General features: G+C 57.0%; 2 protein-coding genes across 7 annotated transcripts in view; one reads left to right on the forward strand and one right to left on the reverse strand.

Annotated features, from left to right (window-relative positions):
• Positions 1-10,218, forward strand: part of SLC5A10 (solute carrier family 5 (sodium/sugar cotransporter), member 10) — a 68,665-nt gene extending 58,447 nt beyond the window's left edge. For 2 of the 4 annotated variants that reach the window (XM_011955008.1, XM_011955009.1), the window contains 6 exons: positions 1,592-1,699; positions 4,574-4,724; positions 8,947-9,115; positions 9,251-9,466; positions 9,692-9,749; positions 9,861-10,218. In XM_011955008.1, the coding sequence (XP_011810398.1) occupies positions 1,592-1,699; positions 4,574-4,724; positions 8,947-9,115; positions 9,251-9,466; positions 9,692-9,749; positions 9,861-9,967 (809 nt within the window). In that variant the 3' untranslated portion in view covers positions 9,968-10,218. Of the gene's footprint in view, positions 1-1,543; positions 1,700-4,573; positions 4,725-8,946; positions 9,116-9,250; positions 9,467-9,691; positions 9,750-9,860 lie in introns of all 4 variants that reach the window. The other 2 variants (XM_011955007.1, XM_011955010.1) reach the window with 2 other exon arrangements.
• GRAP (GRB2-related adaptor protein) overlaps positions 10,192-16,864 on the reverse strand; it is a 25,999-nt gene continuing 19,326 nt past the window's right edge. For 2 of the 3 annotated variants that reach the window (XM_011955003.1, XM_011955005.1), the window contains exons 4-5: positions 13,737-13,905; positions 10,192-11,684 (exon numbers count right to left, since the gene is read on the reverse strand). In XM_011955003.1, the coding sequence (XP_011810393.1) occupies positions 11,499-11,684; positions 13,737-13,905 (355 nt within the window). In that variant the 3' untranslated portion in view covers positions 10,192-11,498. The remainder of the gene's footprint in view (positions 11,685-13,736; positions 13,906-16,864) is intronic. The other variant, XM_011955004.1, reaches the window with a different exon arrangement.

The raw sequence follows: 16,864 nt of genomic DNA on the forward strand, positions 1-16,864 counted from the left end.
CATCTAAGAAGGGACATATCAGAAAGGGGCTTTGGAGGGTGCAGCCTACACAGGGAGCACTAAGACAGAAGTGTCAATGCCGGCCGCCCCTGCAGCTGCTGTGTTGCAACTCTGCCTGCCCCTAACAGGCCACCGCAGCGCTGTCAGTCAACTTGTTTCTGAACTCCCCCATAATCATCATCTCCCGGTTAGCTCTGCACTCTGGGCCCTGCTGAAAACCTCCGGGAGCAGGGACCAAAGGTTTCTAGAAAGTCTTTTATGGAAGGAAACAGTGAATGTGGGTCAACTCTCTCCATCCCTACATCACTAGACCAAAGTCAGGCCCGCAACTGCCAACACCAGCAAAATCTCACTGAGCGGAGCAGTGAGGGGAGCCCCACACCTCAAGGCTATGGATGCGGGTTGGGGTTCTGCCCCACACAGGGCAGGAGGCCGAGGGATGCCTGGATTTAGGGTTCAGTTGGGATCTGGCCTGAGCCTGGGAAATTCGTGAGTCCTTCATTCATTCAACAGATGAGCCGTGTGCACCACCCCAGCCATGGGGGAGATAGCATGAGGCAAATCCCATCCTCTCAGGACTCGCCTGCCACAGGGAAGTGGCAAGAACCAAATAAACATGTCCAAGTCCTCCCAGGGATGACAAGGGATGAGGGAAAGCGATGTGGGGCAAGGGGACAGATGGAGAATGGGGTGGGGAGGACAGACCCGAATTCGGGAAGGAGGCAGTCCTCTGGGGAGGCCTGGGGCAGGCCTCAGGTGGGAGCGAGGAGGGACTTGCGGGGAGGGGCCGAGGGTCTGGATCACCCAGGGTCTTGCAGACTGTTGAGAGGCTGAGCGGCTGGAGAGTCCTGGGCATCGGCTCAGCAGCAGGAAATAGCCTGGCCTAAAGCTTGGACCCCAGGGTTGGAGACAGAGGTATGGATGGGCTCTGACCCCACGTCCTAAGCCAGGAAGCTGGAGCAGGCAGGCCTTGCCAGTCCCTGAGCTTTAACCACAGCCCTGCTGCCTGAGCTGCAGCTGTGTGACAGCACACTCAAGCTGGCTGCCCATGGACAGATGCCACTTGTCGACTTGTTGCTGAGTGAACACAAAGCCCAGGGGATAGGCTGAGGGCCTGGGGCAGGGCCTATCCTTCAGGGCTCTCTCCTCTCTAGCCTCCATTTCCCCCTTTGGGAAGAATGGCTGGGGACGAGGGGGGCAAGGGAGGCTCAGGCCCCAGTTAGACTCCAATGGCGGACCGCACACAGCAGAGCCAATGGCAGGTGAGCCCCCTGGCCAAGGGAAAGTGGGATCAGGGAGAAGCGTTATGATGGAGAACAGCAGGGAAAAGGATTTTCAGAGGCTATGCCCTCCCCATGGCTCCTGAAAAGCTAATGGGGGTAGAGATGGTAGGGTAGGGCAGCTGGATCAAATGGTGAAACTGTAAAACAGTGAAACTCCCCTGTGAAACTGAGGCTCAGGGCCAAATGGTAACAGGTCAGAGGCATTGACAGAGCAGGTCTGGGCCAGGCTCCTGCCCCCAGCCCTGTCTTGCCCACCCCAGGTGCCCATGTCTATGGGGAGAGACACCAAGTGCCCCTCTCTCAAACAGATGACGTGGGCTGCGTGGTGCCATCCGAGTGCCTGCGGGCCTGCGGGGCCAAGGTCGGCTGCTCCAACATCGCCTACCCTAAGCTGGTCATGGAACTGATGCCCATCGGTGAGGCTGTGTGGGTGGGGGTCCGGGTGGAGGGCGTGGGGTGTGACCTGGGGCCCAATGAGTGTGGGGACTGCGGAGGCCACTGTGGATCCAGTGTAATGCTGGGTGACATCCAGGTGGGCTGCTCTGCTCCTAGGAGAGGAGAACAGAAGCACTCACAATAGAAAGCACTCGAACACCCACTGCATGCCACCACCATCCCCAGGGCTTCCCAGGTGATGCACTGGCCTCCTCTTCTCGGGAACCCCTAGTGCTGTTAGTATCAACCCAATTTTTTTTTTTTTTTTTTTTGAGATGGAATTTTGCTCTTGTTGCCCAGGCTGGAGTGCGATGATGTGATCTCAGCTCACTGCAACCTCCGCCTCCCGGGTTCAAGCTATTCTCCTGCCTCAGCCTCCCAAATAGCTGGAATTAAAGGCTTGTGCCACCACACCTGGCTAATTTTTGTGTTTTTAGTAGAGACGGGGTTTCACCATGTTGACCAGGTTGGTCTCGAACTCCTGACCTCTGGTGATCCACCCGCCTCAGCCTCCCAAAGTGCTGGGATTATAGGCGTGAGCCACCACACCTGGCCTATATCATCCCCATTTTAAAGACAGGGAAACTGAGACCCAGAGAGGTTAAGTGACCTGGCCCAGGTCACATGGCAAGTAAGCTGCAAAGCTGACCCGACGCATCTGCCTGCACACCTTGACCTCCTATCTCGTGCTGTACCATCTCTTCAGAAAGGCCACCCAGTCTCTTCTCTTGCATGCCTACTGGGTGCCAGGCCCTTTACTAACAGTTTCTCATTAAATGCTATGAGATAGGGTTATTGGCTCCATTTTACAGATGGGGAAACTGAGGCACACAGCGGGGAAAGTGACTTGTCTGAGGTTATATAGTGACTGAGACACAAACCCAAGACACAAACTGCTTACTCTGCTGGGATCAGGAGCTCAGGACCCCCCACTACATCTGCAGGCAGGAGTGCCTATCCTCTGCACCGCCCCACCCTGAGACACTGCAAGCCAACAGGTAGAACTAGTGGGCAGGTTTTGGCTTTTTCCATGTTTCTCGTGGTAGCAGCATCCCTGCCATTCTAATGTGGGGTGATGAGTTCCCCATCACAGGAGGTATGCAAGTTCCCCATCACAGGAGGTATGCAAGGAGGAGGAAGCAACATATCAAGGGGTGTGGGAGGTTCAACCCTAAGCAAAAAGCAGAAACAGTTTCCTGAGCCCTTGGCAGCCCGAGCTTTTCCTGTACAGATTCTCAGGTTCTGGAGCTTTCCCTGGTCCCCCTCCCTCTGACCCCCTCCCTCTAATTCCCTCTTCCTGGAAGCTTTCAGTCCCTCAGGTGAGCCCCACCCTGCTCTTTCCTCCTCTCCTTCCCTCCCTCCCTCCTGCAGAGCTCAGGCCTAATGGAAGTGAGTACACAAACCTAGGATCAGATCTTGGCTCTGCCACTAGCTGGCCAAGAAATTTGGGGCATGTCACTTCCCTGCTTGGAGCATGGGTGTCCTCATTTGTAAATTGGAGATAATGGCATCTACCCACCCCTCAGTGTTGTTGCTGGGATTAAACATAATGACATTGGGAAAAGGCAGGCTTGGCCACGCTGTGGTTCCCACCCAAGGGCTTCGCTTTTCTGTTCTGGGCAAGGGGACTCGCTAAGTCCCCCGGGGCTGACACCGAGCCATTGTTGGGCCACAGTCCCTCTCTAGGCCCTGAGTTCCCTCTCTAAGAAATGGATGGAATAAGCTCCAAGTTCATCCATCTCCATGAGCAAGACAAGGGGGCGGGTGGAGAAATGTTTTGGGGAAAACTGTGATTTGACTCATTTTCCTTTGGGCTCCATCCTAGTCAGCTTCTGACAAGTGAACAGAGAGCCCAGAGACTCCTGGAAGTCACACAGCCAATCAGACGCAGAACCGAGGCCAGACAACCCAGCCAGGCAATAAATGGCTGTGCCTTCGGGACAGGGAGGCCAATGCCAGGCTTATCCTAGGACAGACGGGCAAAAGTTTGTAGAGGTAAAGGAGTTGCTTAAAATTGTAGGAGTCTTTGTAGACAGACTTGAACTTGTCCCCAGAGAGGGGAGGTGACCAGCCTGAAGCCACACAGCAGAGAGCGAGCAGTTCAGCATCCTTCCACCTTCTTTAGGGTTCCTCACCCCCAGGCCCTCTTGAGCCCACAACTCCCAGAAGGCCTTTCACAGCAATGCTACCCGTACCTCCTAGGGCAGCCCTCACTCCCACTCTGGAAAACCACAGAGCCAAGGAGAGAGGGGATCCACTATGCCTGCTGGGTCCTGCCATGCACAGGAAGGGGTGGAAAATTCCAGATACTGGGGCACTGCATGCTGGGGTGAGGTGTGCATCTTGCCCAGGGTGTGACGTTCAAGCAAAGGCCCCGCCCAAGCCTTCCTCACCAACCCCACCGCACCCCAAAGTTCTGCCTCTGGCCTGCTGTGAGTCCCTGGGCAATCTCTTCCCTTCTCTGAGCTTCATTTCCTCATCTGTCAGGCGGGTTAATCACGCTTTCCTCAGACGGAGGCATGGGTGTGAAAGTGCTTTGTCAACGCCAGGCTCTGCAGAAAGGAGAGGTCTGATCGCGGCCTCAGCATTATGAGTAATTACAGTCGGGCCTAGGGTTGCCAGCAAGCCTAGGGCTCAAGCAGCCAGCTCCGAAGTCCCCACGGTTTGTCCTTGGCCTCCCCAGTCACCTCATTTTGGGTCTTGCTCACCTCAAACCTCCTCAGCTTCTCTCCCTCCTGGCCCTCTGCCTGGAGGGGCATGGGAATGGCAGGCAGGCCTCAGGCAGTAGACCCCAGGCTGGAGGGGCTCCCGGGGCTGTCACCAGACAGGGTCACGCATCCCCCGTCCCACCCCAGGTCTTCGGGGGCTGATGATCGCAGTGATGCTGGCCGCGCTTATGTCGTCGCTGACCTCCATCTTCAACAGCAGCAGCACCCTCTTCACTATGGACATCTGGAGGCGGCTGCGGCCCCGCTCCGGCGAGCGAGAGCTGCTGCTGGTGGGACGGTATGGGGGTGGGGGAACGGTACGGGGGTGGGCGCCAGCACTGACTTTGAGGGATCAGTGGGAGTTTGCCACTTAGAGAAAGGTGGATGTCAGGGAGGAGTGAAGGGAAGAGCCCAGTGTACCCCGTCCATACCACCTCTCCCATTGCTCTCCTGTCCACCTCTGTGTGATCGCAGCCCTCATCTGGGATGCATCTCCACCCCCGAGCTGGATTCCCTCTGCAAGGGCCAGTCCTCCCTCCCCAGCCATGCTACAGATCTCTCTATATCCCCCAAAACCTGGGCCCCCATTCCTCCTGATGGTTCCCAGCTGCCCCACAGAGGGCCCCCGTGCTAGCACTCAGGACTGGCCACACTTGACCTGCCACATCCCTCAGCCTCCATGGCCTTGGCCCCACTGAGCTCCGGCTTGTTTCCTCCCAGCCCATCTTGTTCCCTCCTTTTTCACCTTGATGACTCACGCTGATCTTTCTAGACTCTACCTGTGTCCCGTCCTCCATGCAGTCCTCCTTGAGACCCTCAACCAAGGAATGAGCCCCTCTCCCCTTCATACCCCAGGAACTCTTGCCAGATTCTTCCCACAGCACATGTGGCCATTATAGGCCAAGAGACCTCCCCGACACCCTTCTCTACGTATCTGGGCTCTTCAAGCAGACCAGGGCTGTGTCTGGGGAACAGGTGGTGTTTGGTTACATGAATAAGTTCTTTAGTGGTGATTTCTAAGATTTTGATTTTGGTGTACCCATCACCTGAGTGGTGTACACTGTACCCAGTATGTAGTCTTTTATCCCTCACACCCTCCCAGCCTTTCCCCTGAGTCCTCAAAGTACATTGTATCATTCTTTTTTTTTTTTTTTTTTTAGACAGAGTCTCATTCTGTCACCCAGGCTGGAATGCAGTGGTGCAATATTGGCTCCCTGCAACCTCCACCTCCCAGGTTCAAGAGATTCTCGTGCCTCAGCCTCTTGAGTAGCTGGGATTACAGGCTCCCACCACCACGCCCGGCTACTTTTTGTATTTTTAGTAGAGACGGGGTTTCACCATGTTGGCCAGGTTGGTCTCGAACTCCTGACCTCATGTTATTCACCTACCTCAGTGAGCTAGAATTATAGGTATGAGCCAGTGTGCCCAGTCCATTCTATCATTCTTATGCCTTTACATCCTCAGAGGTTAGCTCCCATGCGCACATGTCTGTCTATTTGCACCCTCCCTGCCCCTCCAGTCCCTCCCTCCTGTTGTCCTCTGAGCAGTGTGGCCCACACTCTGCTGGTCAGGGTTCCAGCCTTCTGGCACTTAGCTTGGCCAACAGTGAACCCCCTGGTCAGGAGCCCAGGGTACCCATCCTGGGGGTGGGGTCTCCTTCAGAGTTCCAGGCAGCCGTCCTGGGGATGCAAAACAGTCAGGCTTCGGTCGGAAGGGCCATGTTGGGACATGTCAGAGGCTGGTGCGAGTGAGCTCATCCACGGGCTCACAGGATCCTCCAAAACAAGGAGCCTCCCACCTCTCACTGGGCAGGACACTTCCATGTCCCTGTGTCCTGGGCACTTGGCCCCTTGACCACCTCTCCCCCTCTGGCTCCCCTGCCTCTCCTCAGAAGCTGCGTGGCCCGGGGAAGACCCTGCCCCTCTCTGACCATGCGTCTCCTCTGCGGCCAGACCTTGCTCTAAGCCCCTCCATGCTCCAGCATCCTGGGCCCTGGGACCTGGATGCCCTTCTGCCACCCAGTGTGTGACACTGGTAGCCCCTCTACCTGCCCAGTGGCCCTCATGTCCCCTGCCCACTACTTCCTGGTCTCCTCACCCAAACTCCCACCTGTAACCAAAGTCCTGACCTGGCCTCCTGCTGTGCCAGCTCACCCACCCATACAGCTGCCCATGCCCTTGACTCTCCTTTCCACCTCTTCTGCCAAGTCAATCCCCCGTCCCCAGCCCTGCAAGCCTGGAGTTCAGCCTCCCTGAGGAGCAGGGCACAAGGCTGTGTGGTGCGGGGCAGGTTGCTCACCCTCTCTGGGCCCCAGTTCTCTCAGCTGCCAGTTGGTTAGAGCAGAAAGGGCCCCGTGCCAGGTGTCAGGCTGGCCAGTTTGACTTCCCCTCCCTCTTACAGCACTGGGATACCCTCAACACCCCCAGCCCCTCAAAGTCATCTCAGCCTCCTCCTGCCCTAACCACTACCATTGGAGCGGTATCTCCTAGGCCCCCGTGGGATCTCTGGTAGGGTGAATGGCCTAACAGGAGCCTCCGTCAGGGAGAGGCAAGGCTTACAGAGAGAAGACCAACAGTCCAGAGGCCTGGAGAGGAGGCCATTGCAGGGCCATGCCGGTACCCTGATGGCTCCGTCCAGCTGAGCGGAGGCTGGAGGAGCTGTCACAGGCTGGGGAACAACGATGACCACTCCCTGGCTATTTGCCTGCCCCAAGCCCCCACGCCCCAGTCCAACGTTCTGCCACTGCCCTCCCCACTCTCCCCTGTCTGTGTTCCCGGCTGTTCAGTCCACAAATGGGGCCCACGGCCTCCCAGAAACCCTGTACAGGACTCAGAGAGATCTCAGACACCCCTCCTTGAGAGGTTCCACGGTAACTGTGGCTGCAGCCCAGAGAGATGCTGGAGGGCACTGTCCACCCTGATGGTGGCATGGGAGGGGGTAGCATTCCAGGCAGAAGGAACAGCCTCTGGGTTTGGGGGTCCTCTGGCAGACTAGGTAAGAAGGCTGCGTAAGAAGGCGAGGGCCTGGCTGGAGTGGCCCAGGTCCTGGCACAGAGATGCAGAGTCTGGTGTTGGGCGGGAGAGCTGTGTGCAGAGGGCGGGGTGGGCGGGCTTTAATGGAGGCCCCCCTCGGCCTTTGATGAGGGCAGCGCCTGCCTGCCTGCCTGGCTAGGGGTTAATTAGCCTTAATCAAGGTGGCACCTCCTTCCTCCACCCTCTCCCTCAGGCCTAGAAGGGAAGAAAGGGAGGGAGGAAGACGAACAGGCGCAGAGAGGACCCACCCTAGCTGAACACATAGCCTCTGTCACCCCTGCCACCACAGCCAGGGTTCCAGTGGGTCACCCACCACCCACCTTGGGGGTGAGGAATGACAACTGACCCAGGACACAGGGGTGAGAGGCTCAGCCAGGAAGGAGCAGATGCCCCAGCTTTGTCCCCTTAGCTGGGTCCCATGCCCCTCAAGGCTCTTGGGGGGGCCTCCTCCTGGAAGCCCTCCTAGATTGATGTTTCCCCTGCGCTGCTGCAGCCCAGCCCTGAGTGTAGGTAACAGGCTCATCTGTTTTCTTTGCTGGACTCTTGAGTGCTGGGCAGGCACTAGGTCCCACTCATCGCCCAGTTGGGGATCCTAGGGTAGTGTCCTACCCAGGTGGGCACCTCGCTAGTGGCTTATTGGATGAACAAGTGAAGCATGTGCCTGCTGTGGAAGGGCTCTTGGCCTAGGGGAGAGGTGGGCAGGAGCTGACACGCAGGGGACAGGAGGGGACGGGCTCATGCTGGCCCAGCAGGGCTCCAGCTTCACAGCTGGGGAGCATAGGCTCTAACCCCAACCCACACCTCTGGCTCCAAACCTTGCATCCTTAGTAGGGAGGTTGCCCTGTGAAGGATGTGCGGCACAGGCCTGTAGGGGTGGGGATGTGCTAGCCAGAGGTCCCAGCTCCCGCAAAAGCCGGCCAGTGTGAAAAAGCCTAGTGTCTTCAAAGAACTACCAGGCAGTCAGTCTGGCCCGGATGTGGGGGTAGTGGTCATTCATGCACTCACCAAATGCTTAGTGAGCACCTACTGTATGCTGGAAGACACAGCAATGAACTAAAGGGATGAGGCTCCTGCTCTCCTAGTGCTTCCAGTCGGGAGGGGAAGACAGGCAGTAAACAAGTAGACACCCACGTAAATATGCGTGTAGTGGTTGGGACAGGTGCTTTGAAGGAGAGACAAGAGGGAGAGGCTGGGTGGCCATGGCGGAGCTCCAAGGGCTGGCTCCACAGAGAACCAAGGGCAGGGAAGGAGCAGACAGCACTTAGAGTCATGAGCTGCACCTGCAGGAGCCAGGGAGCTGCCAAAGGGTTTGGAGCAGGGCAGGACTGGCCAGGTCACCAGTGGCATGGACCAGAGGCCAGGGAGGAGGCTGGGGCTGGGGTAGCAGGGGAAAGATTAGAGAACAAGTCTGAGTGACCAGGGGAGGTGGGAGAGGGCTGAGGAAGAACCTCCCAGGATGACCGCTGCCTGCCTTCCACCTGCCCACAGGCTGGTCATAGTGGCGCTCATCGGCGTGAGTGTGGCCTGGATCCCTGTCCTGCAGGGTTCCAACAGCGGGCAACTCTTCATATACATGCAGTCAGTGACCAGCTCCCTGGCCCCACCAGTGACTGCAGTCTTTGTCCTGGGCATCTTCTGGCGACGTGCCAACGAGCAGGTGGGTGTCGGGGCACAGGACTTGGTGGTCTGCTCTCCCTAGGGACATGCCACAGTTTGCTCTTCCCTGCTGCCTGTGGGGGGAGTCTTGGTCCTCCTCCCATAGCCCCACATGCCCTGTCTCCCTCCTCCCCAGGGGGCCTTCTGGGGCCTGATGGCAGGGCTGGTGGTGGGGGCCACGAGGCTGGTCCTGGAATTCCTAAACCCAGCCCCGCCCTGCGGAGAGCCAGACACGCGGCCGTCCGTCCTGGGGAGCATCCACTACCTGCACTTCGCTGTTGCCCTCTTCGTACTCAGTGGTGCTGTTGTGGTGGCTGGAAGCCTGCTGACCCCACCCCCACAGGGTGTCCAGGTGAGCCAGCCCTGACCCCTGACCCCGACCCCTAACCATTTCTTACTCTGATCCTATTCTGATCCCCAACCCGCTCTGACTCTGAATTTTCTAGCCCTGGACTCCCTAACCCTATCCCTTTTTGAACTCAGCTGCCATCTTGCCATCCCCAACCTTTGATCCTGTCTGGGTCACCCCTACCCTGCCAGCCTCACCCCCATCCCTATCCCCACTCATTTCTTACAGATTGAGAACCTTACCTGGTGGACCCTGGCTCGGGATCTGCCCTTGGGAACCAAAGCAGGTAAGTGGGTGACCTTAGCACTCCTCCACCTTGACCCTGGGCTGGAGGCAAGGGCACCAGGTGTAGCCTTGTGTCCTTCATCTGTCCCTCTCCTTCTGCAATCCCCTCCAGGTGATGGCCAAACACCCCAGAAACACGCTCTCTGGGCCCGTGTCTGTGGCTTCAATGCCATCCTCCTCATGTGTGTCAACATCTTCTTGTATGCCTACTTCGCCTGACACTGCCACTCTGGGCAGGAAGGCAGGAGCTCCAAGTCCTCAGGTCCACCCTTTTCCCTCATGGGGATCCCGAGGCCCCAAGAGGGGCAGATTCCCCTCACGGCTGCACAGCGGCTCAGTGCCCAAGAACTGGCCAAGCAAGCAAAGCAGGAGCCCTGAAAACTTAGTGGGGAAACGGGAGAAAAGAATGTGACATTTCAAAAACAGCACTAAAGCAGTCATCATTGGAAAGAAAATTAGATTTCTGATGGACATCCTGGTGTTGGTTTTACTGTCTTCGTTTTGAATACACAGGCCAGGTCAGGAGCAGTGAGATTTGCCAGCACTCAGGGCTCTAGGGTCTTGGGCCATCTCTGGATAAAGGGAGAGCCCCACATGCCCAGAGCAAGGCCTCCCATTAAGGGACTGCAGCTACCTCCAGAGGCTCCTCCCTCCACACACCTGCTCCCAAATGCCAGAGGGAGCCTCCTTGCCCTCCCTTCCTGCCCACCATCCCCTCAACCATCAGCCTGGCGTTCAAAGCCTTTCCAAGTCCCACCTCACTTTTTCCGCTCCCAAAGGTGCCCAGGCTCTGGGCAGGCCCTGCTCATATCCCTGATGATGGCACATTCTCTGGAGGACCCTCCTGTTCTCAGGTAGGGGCCATGCCCCACTTAGGTAGCCGTCCCATTGAGATCCTGTAGGATCTCTAAAACCCAGCTCTGGCACCAACTTTCTGTCTGACCTGGAGGTTTCTCAGCCTCCTGAGAGCTCTTCTGGGCCCTGGTCTAGGCAGAACCCGGGCCTAAACAAACAAGAGCCAGGGCAGCCAGGGTCTCTGTGTTGCTGGGCCCAGGGCTTGCCCTCAGAGCTCACCTGTCCAACAGGAGAGGAGTGTGCCTCCATCTTCCCTACTGCCAGCCCCTTTTTCAGGGTCTCAGGGCCTCTAGTCTTGTGGCGGGGCGCGGGTGCTGGGTGCCCCAGGTGGAGTTGAAGTCATGGGGCTGTTGAGGAGCGGTGTCCACCTGGAGTCTGTCCAGTGAGTTTAGGTCGACAGGTGTGCAGTCTGTCCTTCCAGGTTGAGCCACCTCCTAACAGCCCGTACAACTCCAGGGGCCTTTTGAGGGAGGGGCAGGCAGGCCCAGTGGGTGGTCAGCCCAAGGTGAACCCACCCACCATGGCCAGGGTTCCTCAGGTTGAGCCTCCAATGGGTGAAACCTGGGAGTCCTCAACCTTCCTGGCAGATGGGGCCATTGACCAGAGGAGGTGGGTGGGGCCTCCACAGACTCCGCCCTGTCGTGTCACACAGCTGACAGCCAATGGGAAGCAACCAGCCAGGAAGCCCCAGAGCTACCCTTACAGGGTACCCTTGCTGGGGAACCTGGGCCATCCCAATTTGTGCAAAGTGGCTGGAGGCAGTTAGGAGCCCACATTCAGTCCAAGGCCGTCCACTGAGACCCGTGTGACTCTGACTGGGCTGGGGGTGGCCATGTCCTCTCTGGACCTCAGTTCCTGTAAAATGGCCCGTTGGCCAGATCGGCCGCCGGGCTGCTCACAGGTGCACGGGCTGCACGTAACTCCGTGGAAAGAAGCCAACACTTCCGCAGGACCGGCCTCGCCACCAGTGGGGGTCTGGGCGCTCCAGGACCTCGATGATGTCGCCACGGCGGAAGCTGAGCTGCGAGGAGTCCTGGGCTGAGAAGTCAAACTGGGCCTGGGCAAAGCAGGTCCCAGGTGACTGCGAGAGGAGGAGGTGGTTAGCAGGGCGCCTTCAGAAGCCCTGCAACCCACCCTCCCTCAGAGGCACCCAAGAGAAGTGATTTGCCACAGGTGAGGAGGGGTCTGGGGCAGCACTGGAGTTGAACTTTAAGTCCAAATCAGTGGTGATGCCACCACTGTGCCTCCTGCTGCCCACACCCCTGCCTATCTGCTGTGCAGATACTGCATCTACCTAGAATACGGCTTTCCCAGCCACCCAGCTGGGATCATAGGGCTGGTGGGCCAGGGGACCTGAGTCCTGGTCCTTGGGGTGGGATTTTGGTTAGGTCCCTGCTTTTCTTGGGATCTTATTTCCCTGACTGTGCAGCAGCCATGGTAGCTTTTGACTCCAGGTCACAAAGCCATGAGAATGGGCCTTATAAACTGTAAAGTGATATGCAGCTAAGAGCCATGTTTACTGCTTTTGCCCTTGGTCAGCCATTGAGGGAGAGAATTGTCACTTTGAGCTCTCAGGCCTGGGTTCCAGTCCTATCCATGCCCCATGTGTGATGCTGGGTAGGTCCCTGCCCTTTGTGGAACTCAGTTTCCCCACCTGTGCATGGCAGCTGGACAGGAGCTCTCTGCAGCATGTCTGCCCGGCACTGCGACTATTCCACCCAGCACCCTGGCCCTGCCTGCCCACGAGGATCTCAGCTCTGAACCTGCAGAATCTCATCCGGGGCGGGTGATAGGATCAGCAGAGAAGCTGTAATTAGCAACTGTCTGCCCAGGAAGGAGGAGGCGTCATGGGTCCCAGGGGCCTGAGGCAGCTCTGGAGTCGAGCCACAGGGTGGGTGACCCCATGGCCTGGGCCAGAGCGAGGTGGTGGGTGTAGGGGAGCTCTCAGTTGCCCCTGCCCCAGCTCCATCCTGGCTTCCTCACACTCTCCCAGGGCAGAGCTGGTCCAGGCGGTGAACAGGGAGGAGGATGGAGATCTGGCAGGCAGGGGCCCAGCTGGAGAGAAAAATCCCCTGAGGCTGGGAGCTCACAGTGACCTGGGCACTCAGTCAGGCAGGGAACGCCAACAGAGGAGAAACTAGTGGGGGTCTCTCAAGGCACTGTTTGACTCTCCTGGCATATCAGACCCCAGGGCTCATCCTATTGAACAGAGGGGACACTGAGGGGATGAACTGGTCTCTGATCACATGGAAAGGTGGCAGGGGGCGGGTGCTGGGAACAAGACATGGCTGGAGCTTCTCCGCAGTGGTTATCAGCCTCTACCCAGGCCTTGGCCACACTCCCCATCTCCTCTGCAGAGCCCAAGTTAAGTGTCGCAGTGTCTTGACCTTCAGCCCCAGGCCTTGCCACCATCCTCGCTCCTGAAGAAGCCTGTTGGGGCTGATGACCCCAGTGGCTACTGTCGGCATCCTAATCAGCTTCAGAGTTGGCCCTTGGGGCCGCTTGATGAAAGGGCTGGCTGGCAAATTGCTGTTATTGTGAGGTCAAGGGGTGGACGACCCCCACCCTCCACCCCGTGGCTAGCCAGGACCTCGTCCACGAGCACTCATGCTGCCCCACACCCAAGGTCAACTCTTCCGCGAGCAGAAACCAGGACTGAGCCTACTGGGTAAGTGTCCTTGGAGGTGTCACTGCACTCTCTGAGCCTTGGTTTCCTCATCTATATAATGGGCACGATGAGGCTCCCAGAGTATAGAGACCAGTTCAGTGCATGGTATGCAGTACGCTCAGCGGGGGTCTCTACCTTCATGCACTCAATGAACATTTATTGAGCACCTACTGTGTGCCACACACTATTCTAGGAGCTGAGAACAAGCTAGACAGTTTGTCCCCATGGGATTTTCCTTCTGTCCCTTGCTTTTCTTTCCCTCTTCTCCTTTCCCACCGTTGCAAGTCTCACCACAGCCGTCACCAGTATATAACTTTGAAGCCGGGGCTGGACCCCTCTTACAACACCAGGCTGCTGGGGAAGGGAGACCAGGCCCGTGCTTGGCCTCCGTGTCAGCATTTCCCCTGCTGCAGATGGCAGGAGACGCAGAGAGGCTCCCACAGGCCAGCCCCCACCCGCCCCTACCTTGAGCAAGGGATCCTCGTCGCGCAGGAAGATCTGCCGCTTCTTGGCGATGGTGGTGGTGCGGTAGAAGTCGACCAGCTCGTTGAGGGAGTTGAACTTCTCTTCCCACAGGAAGTACTTCCCCGAGGCCTCGCGCAGCACCTTGAAGTGCTGTACCTGGTCTCCATAGCTAGGGGAAAGGACCCGGGGCCACCTCAGATGGTGGCTGTCCCAGCCTGTCATGGTCCCAGGGGCTCCCGTCTCACTTCCACCTGGAACCCGCCTGTCTCAGGGTGGGACCTGGAGTCAGATAAGGTGCAAGTGGGAGAGGCCTCACTGAGCCAGCTCCCCATGGGGTCTGGGGAGTCACATCTGGTGGTGGAATATGGGGTTAAGGGTGTGGGCTCTGAACCAGGCCACTTTCTCACTGTGTGACCTCATGCAAGTCTCTTAACTTCTCTGAACCTCAGTTTCCTCATAATGATAACATCTCCATTATGGATAAGTGCACAGTGGCTGGCATATTGGCAACGTGAAATAGGTACCTCTGAGTGCGTCGTGATCAGAGAGCGTCTCCTTCACGTCTTTTCGCCATTCCCCTCAGCTTGGACCTTCTCCCTGCTCCCCTGCTCCTCCCAGTCCCCATGGTCCCTTGGGGAGCAAGTCCTGGACTCATCCTGACTCAGACCAAAGCCTACTGCTATGAGAGGAGCTCAGACCTGTTGGATGTCTCATGTCCTCCCCCTCCCACAAACCTTCTATGGCTTCTCCCTTGGCCTCAGGGTAAATTCTTAACACCTCAGACTCAAGATCCGGCTCTACTTACATATCCAGCTTCATTTACTTTATATCCTCTCTGATGAAGCAAACAGGCCCCTTTCTCTCTTATTCCCAGTCTGTGCCCAGACTTCCAGCCCACTACAGCCAAATCACCCCAAGTACCTTTTGGCCCAGTGGAGGAGAGAGCCTGCTCTTTCAAACTGACCAGAGGCAGAGCCTGTCCTTGCTGGGACCAGGCAGAGGGACCTAACTGGAGCCTCTCACACTCGGCATGTCCCACCTGGGACAGGTGGTGTGAGGCTGGGACTGGAGGTGGTGCAGCTGTGGGTCAAGATCATGGCAGATGTGACTACGGCGCTGCCCCACTGTGCTGTGGGGGTGGCTGGCCTGCCTCATGGCCCAGGAGGAGCAAATTGGGCCCTGTGTTTTAGTTTCTCCACCAGCCATCCCTGGAGTGGCTTGCTGCTTTATTGATGTTTTAAGATGAAAGATTTCAGATAAAGATGTGTTCAAGACCAGGCAAGGTGGCTCACGCCTATAATCCCAGCACTTTGAGAGGCCGAGGCGGGCAGATCACGAGGTCAGGAGATCGAAACCTTCCTGGCTAACACAGTGAAACCCTGTCTCTACTAAAAATTAAAAAAAAAAAAAAAAAATTAACCAGGTGTGGTGGCAGGCGCCTGTAGTCCCAGCTACTCCAGAGGCTGAGGCGGGAGAATGGCGTGAACTTGGGAGGTGGATCTTGCAGTGAGCCACGCCACTGCACTCCAGCCTAGGTGACAGAGTGAGACTCCATCTCAAAAAAAAAAAAAAGATGTGCTCAAGGTTCCCACCCTCTGGTCTGTATGAGGCATAGGGCAAAATGGGATTCCCCCTACTCCATCACAGTCAAGGGATCCAAATCACTTCTAAACACACCTCCGGGCATTTGCACACAGTGTGTCCTCCAGCTGGAAGGAATTTTTCTTGAACTCCTCATGCCTCAGTGGGGAAACTGAGGCCCCAAGTGCAGCCACGACCTGCCCAGAGCCACAGCAGCAAGAAAAGGTCAGAGCTGGGGCCACATCTGAGCTCACACATATAAAATGTTACCTAGTGTCCTCCCGATTGGTTATTATCACATAACAATAGCAATAATAATTATTCCAATTATATTACTGTTGTCCCAGATCTCATCATTCCAAGTCTATTTCTACTCTGCCATGTTGCTACCTGGGCTGTGCCCCCCAGGAGGCCCTCCCTGCCTGCCTCGTCCTCCCTGCCTGGCCAAACCTTAGCTACCCTTCCCAGCTCTAGAGCCAGCCTGCCTGGACTTACACCTCAGCCCCCTCTCTGGGCCTCCGCGTCCTGGCCTGCCAAATGTGGTCATTAGTGCACTCCTCGCAAGGGAGTTGAGAGGCCTGGAACCCTGGGGGCTGTGCGGGTGCTGCCAACAGAGCCACCCTAGGCCCACCTGGCTGGGCTAGGGGCTGTGGGGAGAACACAGAACAGTCCCAGCTCCCAACCAGAAAGAGGACAGTTTAGGAGGACCCCGAGGGAGGGCACCTGTTCACGTGGCTGGCAGAGCTGATAGCTGGGGCCCTGTGAGCGGGGTGAGGCAGGGTAGGGGCACAGGATGGCCACTGGGAGGTAGATGGCCCCTCAGCCTCCTGAGCCACAGACTAGGGATCTTTTTGTTCACATTTGGGCTAAATGAGATCCAACCACCAGTCCAAAGCACTTGATGACTTGATGGTACACATGCACACACACACACACAAACACACACACACACACACGCCTCCTGGGTTGTAAATTAAAATCTGGTTAAACAATTTGGTTGCAATACATTTGCAAGCTGGGATTTACCCGCAGCCTGAATTCCTTCAGGTCTATGGTTATCCTGAACAAGAGGGTGGTGTCTGTCACCCCAGCTGCCCAGATCTGCTGCTCCATCTGTCCTATCCCCGCCTGTGGTTTAGTTTCTCCACCAGTCATCCCTGGGGCGGCTTGCTTCCTTATTGACATTTTAAGATTAAAGATTTAAGATAAAGATGTGCTCAAGGTTCCCACCCTCTGGTCTGTATGAGGCATAGGGCAAAATGGGATTCCCCCTACTCCATCACAGTCAAGGGGTCCAAACCACTTCTCTCTTTTTTTTTTTGAGATGGAGTCTTGCTCTGTTGCCCAGGCTGGAGTGCAATGGCGCAATCTCAGTTCACTGCAACCTCCGCCTCCTGGGTTCATGCAATTCTCTCACCTCAGCCTCCTGAGTAGCTGGAATTACAGACACCAGCCACCACGCCTAGCTAATTTTTGTATTTTTAGTAGAAATGGGGTTTCACCATGTTGGCCTGGCTGGTCTCAAACTCCTGACCTCAGGTGATCCG

The sequence above is a fragment of the Colobus angolensis genome, unplaced genomic scaffold (genome assembly GCF_000951035.1).
Source record: "Colobus angolensis palliatus isolate OR3802 unplaced genomic scaffold, Cang.pa_1.0 Scaffold392, whole genome shotgun sequence".
Lineage (NCBI taxonomy): Eukaryota > Metazoa > Chordata > Mammalia > Primates > Cercopithecidae > Colobus > Colobus angolensis.